The 9786-nt window shown below is 46.1% G+C and overlaps 1 protein-coding gene across 2 annotated transcripts; it reads left to right on the top strand.

The window, feature by feature from the left end:
• Positions 1–2535: 2535 nt before the first annotated feature.
• Positions 2536–7884, top strand: LOC115393149 (zinc finger protein 837-like). 2 transcript variants are annotated; one of them, XM_030098001.1, is made up of 5 exons: positions 2536–2681; positions 3455–3744; positions 3902–4822; positions 4903–4993; positions 6707–7884. In XM_030098001.1, exons 1-5 carry the CDS (start codon positions 2561–2563, stop codon positions 7738–7740), a joined length of 2457 nt encoding a protein of 818 aa, XP_029953861.1. In that variant the 5' UTR covers positions 2536–2560; the 3' UTR covers positions 7741–7884. The 2 variants fall into 2 exon arrangements, with proteins under 2 accessions (XP_029953861.1, XP_029953862.1); XM_030098002.1 differs by lacking the exon at positions 2536–2681 and having other exon boundaries at positions 3426–3744.
• The last annotated feature ends 1902 nt before the right edge of the window (positions 7885–9786 follow it).

The following is a 9786-nucleotide window of genomic DNA, read 5'->3' as shown; positions in this document are numbered from 1 at the left end:
AGCGTACTTCAGCCAATCAGCGCTTCAAAACAAATACGTCATCAAAATGCGTTCGCTTCTCTAAGGATTAGCATTAGCTCATTAGCTCTAGCTTCTCTACACTCAAAGACACGCAAAAACGTCGTTTTCTGTTAGAAACTCACCAAGCGCAGACTCTTGCTCTTGCTTGATTGTTGTAATTCTTGGTATTTTGACTAACGTTACTTATTGCAGCTTTCAGACAATGGTTAAAGTTAAAGGTTTTATGTGAAACAGCGCCCCCTGCAGGCCTTGGGCGTAATGCAGCTTAGTGGAAAAACTCGTCCCTGTGGCTCGCGTGCACGGAAGAGGGGCACTCCGTCTTCGCTCGTTTAGCAGCGCTCAAGTAAGATTTAAGTTTCTTTTACCTGGTGGAGTCTGTGTGGAGCTGTGGCAGTGCTAGAAGCCAGTCTTTTCTTACTTTCTGGAAGATCCTGCTCAGTTGTTGCTCACTAAGCATCTGGCAGAGTAATGGCGGACAAAATGAAACCTATCCGGAGCACGCATTACGTCATTCCTTTCAAATTCTCCCCAAAAAAATGCTGGTGCCGGACCGGCACTGCAGCTTTCAAGTGTCAATTTAGCGCTGTTAGAGGTACTTGTAATGAATATGTCAGGGCACATTGTACACATCATTAAAAATGTGTAACATATTTATGGTGGAAAATAAGTATTTTTAAGGTTGTAAAACTCCTTAATGCACCTTTAAAGTCCGTAATCTCTGCTACGTGCAGTGATGGTGTCATTTCCGGTTTAGCCACCGGAATTCACCAAAAAAATTTGAAAACAAAAAGGGGCAACGCTGATTGGCTCGGCCGTTTCACAACCGAGTGAAATGCCCTTCTATGGGCTCCTATCCACACTGAGCCCAACTCCAAAATCCAAACATGGATGAGGAGTGCGGCGGGGCTGGTTTACGAGGCAAGCCGAATAGCCAACATTTTTTATTTTTTATTTTTATGAACTTTCATTGTATTTATTTTTTTAAATATTGCCACTTTTGCCACTTTGTATTTTAAGTGACTGTAAAAAAAAAAAGATATCAGATTGGTTCTGTTGAATATAAAACATCCTATGCAAATTTATACATTAAATTGTTCATTTGTCCAAGATGTACAGTCTGATTGATCGTGTTGCAGTTTCCACATATGACCACCAGGGGGCCGTGTGAGCAAACTGAAACATGAAACACTTTCTCTTTTACAGTTTTATGTAGTCTTCCTGGCATTCTTAATTTTACTTTTGAGAATAATATCTGATTGTCCTGCTGAAAAAGGCTCGTGTCATTCTTTGGACACATACACACACACACACACACACACACACACACACACAAAATATATAAACTTCAACTTTTACAAAATCTTTTTATGTCACGGAGAACATGCAAATCAATGCATTTAATAACTGACTGTTCCAAGCATGTTAAAGTTTTCCCTAAAATTAAAAAAGTAAATGCAAAACAACAAAATTCAGAAGAGTCAATCTGATGTATGTGTAACTTCCTTTACAAAATCCTTCCAGCATTTTTTTAATCGTCTCTGATCAAAATATTTTGTTCCAGAAATCAATATGTGAAAACTCCCCGATATAGCGTGATATTAAAGTTGTTGTCATTTCAGTTAAAATCCATGATCAGTAATATTCACAAGCACTTTGATGGATTTCTGACAGGATCTTTCTGAATTTATCTAAAATATACTGATCAGTTTGGAAGAGAACTTAGAAAAAAAATAGCCCGTTGTGGGAAATGTTTGAGAAAAAATATGCAAGATATGAGTTTGTTGAATGAAATGTTGGTGAGCAAGATGATAATGAAGAAGCATAATGATATAAATACTTAAGAAAAAAATATATATGCCAGTGTTATTTTATATTCAATGACTTTGCTGTCACACTATATGATGATGTTTTGGTGTTAAATTTCCAAACTGAAGAATTATTTTTTCCAGGAAACCCAAAAGTGTCTCAAAGTTATGATTGCATACACCACATCTCAATATCATACAAACCATTTCAAGTTTGCCAAAAATAACAATTCAGAGGGATTTTTAAGCTTTTTTTTATGAAAAAGACATTTCCAAAGAAAAAGAAAAGTACTAATATAGGGCAATATATATTTGTGTGCCCATTCATTTAATTTCAACTCAAGGTCGTGGGTAATTATTCTTTAACAAAACATTTAAATTGAAAATCATTAGTGAGTCTTGCATGAATGTTGTAGTTTCTCAAACTGGCCACCAGATGTCGCAATACTGTACTAACCAGTGTTTGTGTCTTTATTTCTCCTACAAGGTTTGAATTTGGTATTTAAGCAAAAAGAAAACTTTTCACGATATATGAACAATAACTGAGGAAAAATATTTTTTATACATTTATGAAAATACAATTTAATGTAAACACGGCGTTGCTACGGCGGTTACTATGGTGGTTACGATGGTGACGGAGGATATAGGTGTCCGCGCAGATTCCTGCTGAAAAAGGCAAAAAAAAAAAAAAAAAAAAATCACCCCGCTGGAGTCCAGAAGAAGAAGGAGACACTATGAACGAAGTGGATTATTTACAACAACATGAACCTGACAATCCGCAGTTAGACGTAAAACAGGAGGCTGAACCTTTGGGCGTTTATCATCTGCAGGAGAACAGTAGAAACCAAACTGCTGGTAAGATGAAACAGACTGAAATGCCTTCACTGTTAGCTGCTTTAACTGGAGCAGAATATGCACACATGGCATTAAAATGAAGGACTTCGGTTCATTTGCAGGGTTGTGTCTTTGTTGTCTGAGGCTGCGGGTTGCACCCATTGAAACTTTGCCAATTCTTCATCCCTGTGTGCAAACTGCTCGTTCTCCTGCAGTCTGGTGGAGTGGATGACTGAAGCCTCACATTATGGCCATTTAACTCATCATCCATGCAGCCACATTGCCATCATTATTAGAAAGTATCGTTCTGTTCTTCATCCATATATGTTATTCTGTTTATATTTTACATTTACAGTGGGCTCAGCTTGAAACTCTTAAAATCAGTTTGAAATAAAATCCCACGTGTACAGTATATGACAAGAACTCTTAAAAGCCAGTTGATAAATATCCAACTCGGAAAAATAGTTGTTTAAAACCTGCCTTCCCTGACTGTATTGTTTAAATGACAGTAACTAACACATCGTTCCTGCGCACAACATCTGTCAAGAGGGGAAATTCTGACTTTGGTAGTTTTCAGGGGGAATTTCTGACAATATTCAGACTTTCTGCTCTGCATTTTTGTTGCCAATAAGTTTATTCTTCTAACAGGGTGATGGAGGAGATCTGTCGATTGCGCTGCGCAAATAATGGATCCTTAATTTATTCACAAATTGGCTGATTGCTGAGGGCAAATAGATCGTTTCCATGTGACGTCACACTTCCGGGTTCCAGCCTGTGTGAAATATCTCGTGCAGGCTTATTGATCCCATCAGCTGCTCCACATCCTGCCAGACCGCTCAGCATGGAGGACCCCGCCTTCAGGCAGCGCCTGCAGGACCTCGCCGATGAGTTTGGAGCGTCGCCCAGGAGCTCGCTGATTTCCGAGGAGAAGTACAACTCCATCATCCAGCACCTGCAGCATCCGCACGACAAGGTGGATCCGCACTTCAAGCACTGGGTGAAGAAGAGGAGGTTTCAGCTCATGGATCTGCCGGGACTCGGACTCGGCCAGGTTCTTGTCCTGCCCAATGACAACAAGAATAAGGTGAGTATGGATGGATAGACTGATAATTTATCAATTCTAAGGGAAATTGAAGTTTATTTGTCATATTGAACAGATACACTGCAAAAAAAGTAAATCAAAGAAATTTATGATCTCTCCATGCAGCAAGTAAATTTTACTTTTACTACTGTTTCAACAGGATGACAGTGACTCTCAGTATCTTCACGTCCTTCACTCCGGCAACGTTGTCGACGTCGTCCACAACATCCACGCCCAGGAGCTGAAGCACAGCGGCTACAAGAAGGTCCTGGAGTTCGCTCAGCGCCAGTACTTCGGAGTCTTCCGCAGTCTGGTCCAGGAATACTGCAACAACTGCCCCACCTGCCAGCTGAAGCAGCCTCCGGTCAGCAGGCTCCCCCTCCCCCTCCCCCTCTGGCCCGTCGTGGAGGACGACGACTTCCTGGACCGGGTGCAGGTGGACCTGATCGACATGCGCCACTGTCCGGACGGAGAGTACAACTACATCGCCCACTTCATGGACCACTTCTCCGGGTTCTCCGTCCTGTTCCCCCTGAAGCAGAGGTCGGCTCTGGAGGTGGCCCGGATGGTGGAGGAGCGCGTCCTCGCCTACCTCGGCCCGCCCAGGATATTCCACAGCGACAGCGGCAGGGAGTTCGTCGACCGGGTCATCGGGGCTCTGTTGGACTCCTGGGGAGGCGGAGTCTCCTTCATCAGCGGCAGACCGGGACACTGTCACTCCCAGGACCTTGTCGAATGTGGGAACCGGGTCGTGGAAGAGAAACTCGCGGCGTTGAAAGCCGACAGTGACGCCAGCGGCGACCGTTTCCCCTGGGCGTCATGGCTCCCCAGGATCATGTTCGCCATGAACAGCCAGCGACGCGACGCCGTCAAGGATTCGCCCTACAGGGTGGCCTTCGGCAGGAACCCGCCGTCTGGCGTCTTCCCTCGAGAGGGAGCGGGAGCGGCGGCCTGCGTTGATGAAGAGGACATGGAGAACAAGCCGGCGTCCGATCAGCCAACGCAGCCATCTACACCTTCATCACCACTGTCTCCGACACCCACATCCCCTCTTTCGCCTTCACAGTCTGATCACTGCAAGGTTATTGACATGATTTTTATTTCATTTTAAATATTTCTCTTTGAGTTTGGGTGATATGACTTTTTCTGATATCTTTTCAGTCTCCATCAGTTCCGTCGCCGACGAGACACAGAAGCCTCAGGAAGCGGGTTCTGGACGACTCCTGCCAGACGGAAGACGGCTACAACCAACGTAAGCGCGTGAAGAGTCAGGAAATGGAAGCGTGTGACACCGTGACCCGACGCGAGACTGATCTTCAGCTGACTGTCGGTGGAAAAGTCAACGGGGACAAGAGAAAAACCTTCATTCTCACTGCTTTCCCCAGAGGGGAAACCTGTGGTACAGTGTTTATATGTAGGAAATACTACAGCGTGATTCAGCTGATCTTTGTGCAAATAACGGTTCCTTTATTTGCGCAGCGCAGTGAGTAATTTGCACAAAAAACCTAAAAGCGCTTTACATTTATTTCCAATTCAGTTTGGCATGATGTATTTATATATATACTTTGTTGTTAGTCTGAGAAATTCTTTTAATATTTTTTAGAGCTTATTCAGATCTGACAAGTTGTGCTCTATCCACAACAGTTAAAGACTGAGCATTAGCTGCACAATTTTCAGATTTTTTTTTCCCCCTTTTTAAAAAGGGGGGGCAGAGGATGTGCTCCAGCTATGGGGGATCACACTCAACTGATTATCAAACCTCGGGTCCAGGAGGAAAAATGCGGTTTTCATCATGGTCGTGCAACCCTGGACCAGCTCTAGACCCTCCATAGGGTGCTTGAGGGCTCGTGGGAGTTTGCCCAACCAGTTCACATGTGTTTTGTGGATTTGGAGAAGGTGTTGGACCGCGGGGTGCCTTATGGGGGGTGCTTTGGGAGTCCGGAGTCCGGGGCCGTCCGGTCTCTGTATGACCGAAGCAGCAGTCTGGTCCTCATTGCCGGCAGTAAGTCAGACCTGTTCCCGGTGCACGTTGGACTCCGGTAGGGCTGCCCTTTTTCACCGGTTCTGTTTATAACTTCTATGGACAGAATTTCTAAGCGCAACCAGGAGCCAGAGGGGGTCTGGTTCAGAGACCAGGGGCCGGAGGCGGTCAGGTTTGGTAGCCACAGGATTTCATCTTTGCTTTTTGCAGATGACGTCCTGTTGGCTTCATCCAACCAAGACCTTCAGCATGCACTGGGGCGGTTTGCAGTGGAGTGTGAAGCAACAGGGATGAGGATCAGCATCTCCAAATCTGAGGCCATGGTCTTTGACCAGAAGAAGGTGGTCTGCCCTCTTCAGGTTAGAGAGACTTTTCTCCAAGTGGAGGAGTTCAGGTATCTCAGTTTTGTTCTCTAGTGGGGGAAGGATGGAGCGTGAGATTGACGGGCGGATCGGTGCAGCGACTGCAGTGATTGTTGTATCGGACCGTCGTGGTGAAGGAGCTGAGCCAAAAGGTGAAGCTCTCCATTTACTGGTCAGTCTGTGCCCCCATCCTCACCTATGGTCATGAGCTCTGGGTCATGACCCCGGATTCAAGAGGCTGAAATGAGCTCCCTCTGTAGGGAAGGTGGCTTGGGCATCTGTTCAGGATGCCTCCTGGACGCCTCCCTAGGGAGGTGTTCCGGGCATGTCCCACCGGGAGAAGACCCCGGGGAAGACCCAGGACACGCTGGAGAGACCATGACTCTCGGCTGGCCTGGGAACGCCTTGGAATCCTCCGGGAAGAACTGGAGAAAGAGTCTCGGGACAGGAAGTCTGGGTGTCGCACTGCTGCCCCCGCGACCCGGTCCCGGATAGGCGCTTGCAGATGGATGAATTTTCTGATTTTCTTTTGGTGATTTATGAGCAGTTTTCAGCCTCAAAGTGAGTTAATTTAAAGCAATATGTGCACATTTTACTAAACGTGTTTTACTTCTGCCTGCAGATGTGGTGGTTAAAGAAGAGGCTCCATGGATCCTCGGTCAAGACCAGCAGGACCTGCACATAAAGGAGGAACCAGAAGATCTCCACATCAATCAGGAGGAAGAACAAGAGAATCCGGAGGAAGAGGAGGGTGAGGAGGAGTTCAGCAGGATTTCAGTCTTTCGTGTTGTCGTGAAGAGTGAAGATGAGGAAGAGGAGAAGACTGAGTCTCCAACCAGCAGCTCGGCTGCTCAGAGGGAAACTGGAGGAGCTGCAGAGGACTGCAGAGGATCCGGGAACACAGATCCTCAGAGACATTTGCCAGTAAACACTGACAGGAAGGACGCAGCCTCCTCTGAGACGGACGATGACGATGAATGGCGCCGGCCTTCGTCAGAATCCGGCGCCGAGACTAGAACCGGCGGTCGGGTCCACTCGGGTGAGAAGCCCTTCGTCTGTGACTTCTGCGGTAAAGGCTTCAGCATCCCGGGAGACCTGAAGAGGCACACCAGGGTTCACACAGGTGAGAAGCCCTTCAGCTGCGACGTCTGCGGCAAGAGCTTCCAGCACCAGTGGAACCTGAAAACACACACCCGGGTTCACACGGGCGAGAAGCCGTTCGACTGCGGTTTCTGCGGGAAGAGCTTCACGCAGCGGGTGGATCTGAAGAGACACATGAGGGTCCACACGGGCGAGAAGCCCTTCGTCTGCGACTTCTGCGGCCTGAAGTTCACCGGGCAGGGGGACCTGAAGAGGCACATCCGGATCCACACGGGCGAGAAGCCCTTCAGCTGCGACGTCTGCGGCACCAGCTTCAGGCACCAGTGCAACCTGAAGACGCACATGAGGGTGCACACGGGCGAGAAGCCGTTCGACTGCGCCTTCTGCGGAAAGAGCTTCACCCGGCAGGTCGACCTGAGGAGACACCTGAGGGTCCACACGGGGGTGAAACCGCCCGGCGGGAGGGAGAAACCGTCTGACGGGGGCGGGAAACAACCTGTCAGCAAGGCGAATGACACAGAGGACATGGACGTACAGAGAAACCCAAACCCCTGACACTGTCAGCCTCCTCTAATCTATTTTTAGTGCCTGCACTGCAATGAGAATCCGCCATGAAGCAATAACTCTACTCACTGTAATGTTAATTTAATTATTGATGTGTCTTTCTGTGGATAATGTATTAAAATGATGTGTAAAGTGCAAATTGTGAGCTGCTGGGCCAGAGGTCAACCACCATTATCTTCACCTGCATGTTAACGTGTTTGTCTTTTAGATTTCTTGTTCCTGCAGGAGGCCTGGAACCAGCATCCCGCTGGCTTTATCCACGATTTCAAACTGAACCAAGGGGCCGCAACATTTTTCAGTGTGGAAGAAGAAGAAACCTAGAAGACCTGCTCTGATTGTCTCTTTACTCTGTAACACCATCAGGAATAAAGAAGCTAACATGACGTCCTGCGAAAACTTCCCCTGCTTCAGTTCAGTGGAGATGCTGCAGCTCAACCTGGACTGAGAACCGTGGAGACGGTCAGGGAAACGGCTGAGGTAAATCCTCCGTCGGGGGCAACAAAAATGTCATCCTCACTACCCGGGGCCCCAAACACGATGAACTCGATGATGAAGGAAAGCTCATTCTCATCACCCGCAAAATGCTGCTTGTAAAGTCAGCGTTTCTACAGACATGGCTTCTACTCTCACAAGAATTCTGCTGTTTTCTGTGGTACGTCCAGCGTCTGACATGACTAAAGACAAACAAACCCAAAGAAAAATCTACTGCATTTTAGAGCTGCTTCAGGCTCACACGGAGGAATCGGAAACTTGGATTCAGCTCAGAAAGAAGGAAGAAAAAAAACTGGCAGGAAGTGGGTTCGGATTAGGGAGGCAGTTACCGTGGGAACAGAGGCAGTTGCCATGGTAACTGACCCAGACTGCTGTTTTTAAGCTCCACAGGAGGGAAAAGAAAAATGGATTGTGTTCAAGAAGACCTGTCAGCAGTTACCAGGCTAAAGGAAGGAGTCAGAGAGCAGTTTCTGAAGTGGAAAAGTTTAAAAAAAATCACAAACATGGACGAGTCCAACTTAATGATACCGTCCAGTGAAAGATGCAGCAAAGATGCAGATAGTGTCTACTGGATAAACTTTTTTAAGCACTGACTCCCCATTCTGACCTCTTGGTCGACGCAGCATCGATGCAGATCCATCTGAAGAACCTTGGTGATAGAAAGCATTTAAATCTTTATGAAAAAGTTCCTGTTTTTTTTTTTTTTTTTTTTTTTTTTTTTGTGTAAGAAAACTCAACAAACCCGCTTCATGAAGCTGGATTTGACTCAATATTCAATTGAGCAAACACAAAAATCCCATAATTTACACAAGAGAATGCATTTTAAAAATATGTTTTGAAAAGAAAAACATGAAAATCCGACAGGGCAGTAAGTTTGTTCAAACAGATGGAGCTGTGGTCCCTCGTGTGTCTCTTCAAATCCCCCGTCGGTTGAATCTCTCCCTACAAACCGTACAGCTAAATAGTTTCTCTCCACACACTGGTGTGTGTTTTAAGGTTTCCCTCCTCATTGAAGCGCTCGCCACACACACTGCAAGCGAAGGGCTTTTCTACAGTGTGGACTCTTACATGGATCTTGAACTGAGTCTTCTTAACTTTTTCCTACACACATCACAGGTCAGGGACGCCGCTGAGTAGAGACCTGCTGCTGTCCTGCGCTTTCAGTTTCTCCTCACTGCTCAGCACCTCCTCTAGTTCCTCCTTCATGTGTACAGGATCCAGATCAGGGTCTGGCTGGTCCAGACCACAGCTCCATCCATGGGAAACATCTTCTTTTAGCACCATCTCTGCAGGCAACACTGGAACACACAGTTACAATTAGTGATAATGAACAAAGTTAAATCCTCAAAAGCTGTACTTGAACTTGAACTTATTCTAGTTTTCTTCCAGATAATTGTGGGTTTGTACATGTGTGTACACAATATCTCTTGTATTATATGTGAAACGTTTTCAATGTGAAGTGGGAGGAATCACTAATGAAGTTGTCATTTTTGTAAATAACTGTGGTGACATCTGATGCATCTGATGCAGAGTTTTGATGTCCAA

This window comes from Salarias fasciatus, chromosome 8 (assembly GCF_902148845.1).
Source record: "Salarias fasciatus chromosome 8, fSalaFa1.1, whole genome shotgun sequence".
Taxonomy (NCBI): domain Eukaryota; kingdom Metazoa; phylum Chordata; class Actinopteri; order Blenniiformes; family Blenniidae; genus Salarias; species Salarias fasciatus.
This window is presented reverse-complemented; position numbering and strand designations above follow the sequence as displayed.

Bases quoted from the DNA above. Each gene is read 5' to 3' on its own strand.
- LOC115393149 (XM_030098001.1), top strand. From the start codon at position 2,561: ATGAACGAAGTGGATTATTTACAACAACATGAACCTGACAATCCGCAG. The intron at 2,682-3,454 runs GTAAGATGAAAC...TATCTCGTGCAG, and splicing joins CAGTAGAAACCAAACTGCTG to GCTTATTGATCCCATCAGCT. The intron at 3,745-3,901 runs GTGAGTATGGAT...CTGTTTCAACAG, and splicing joins CCAATGACAACAAGAATAAG to GATGACAGTGACTCTCAGTA.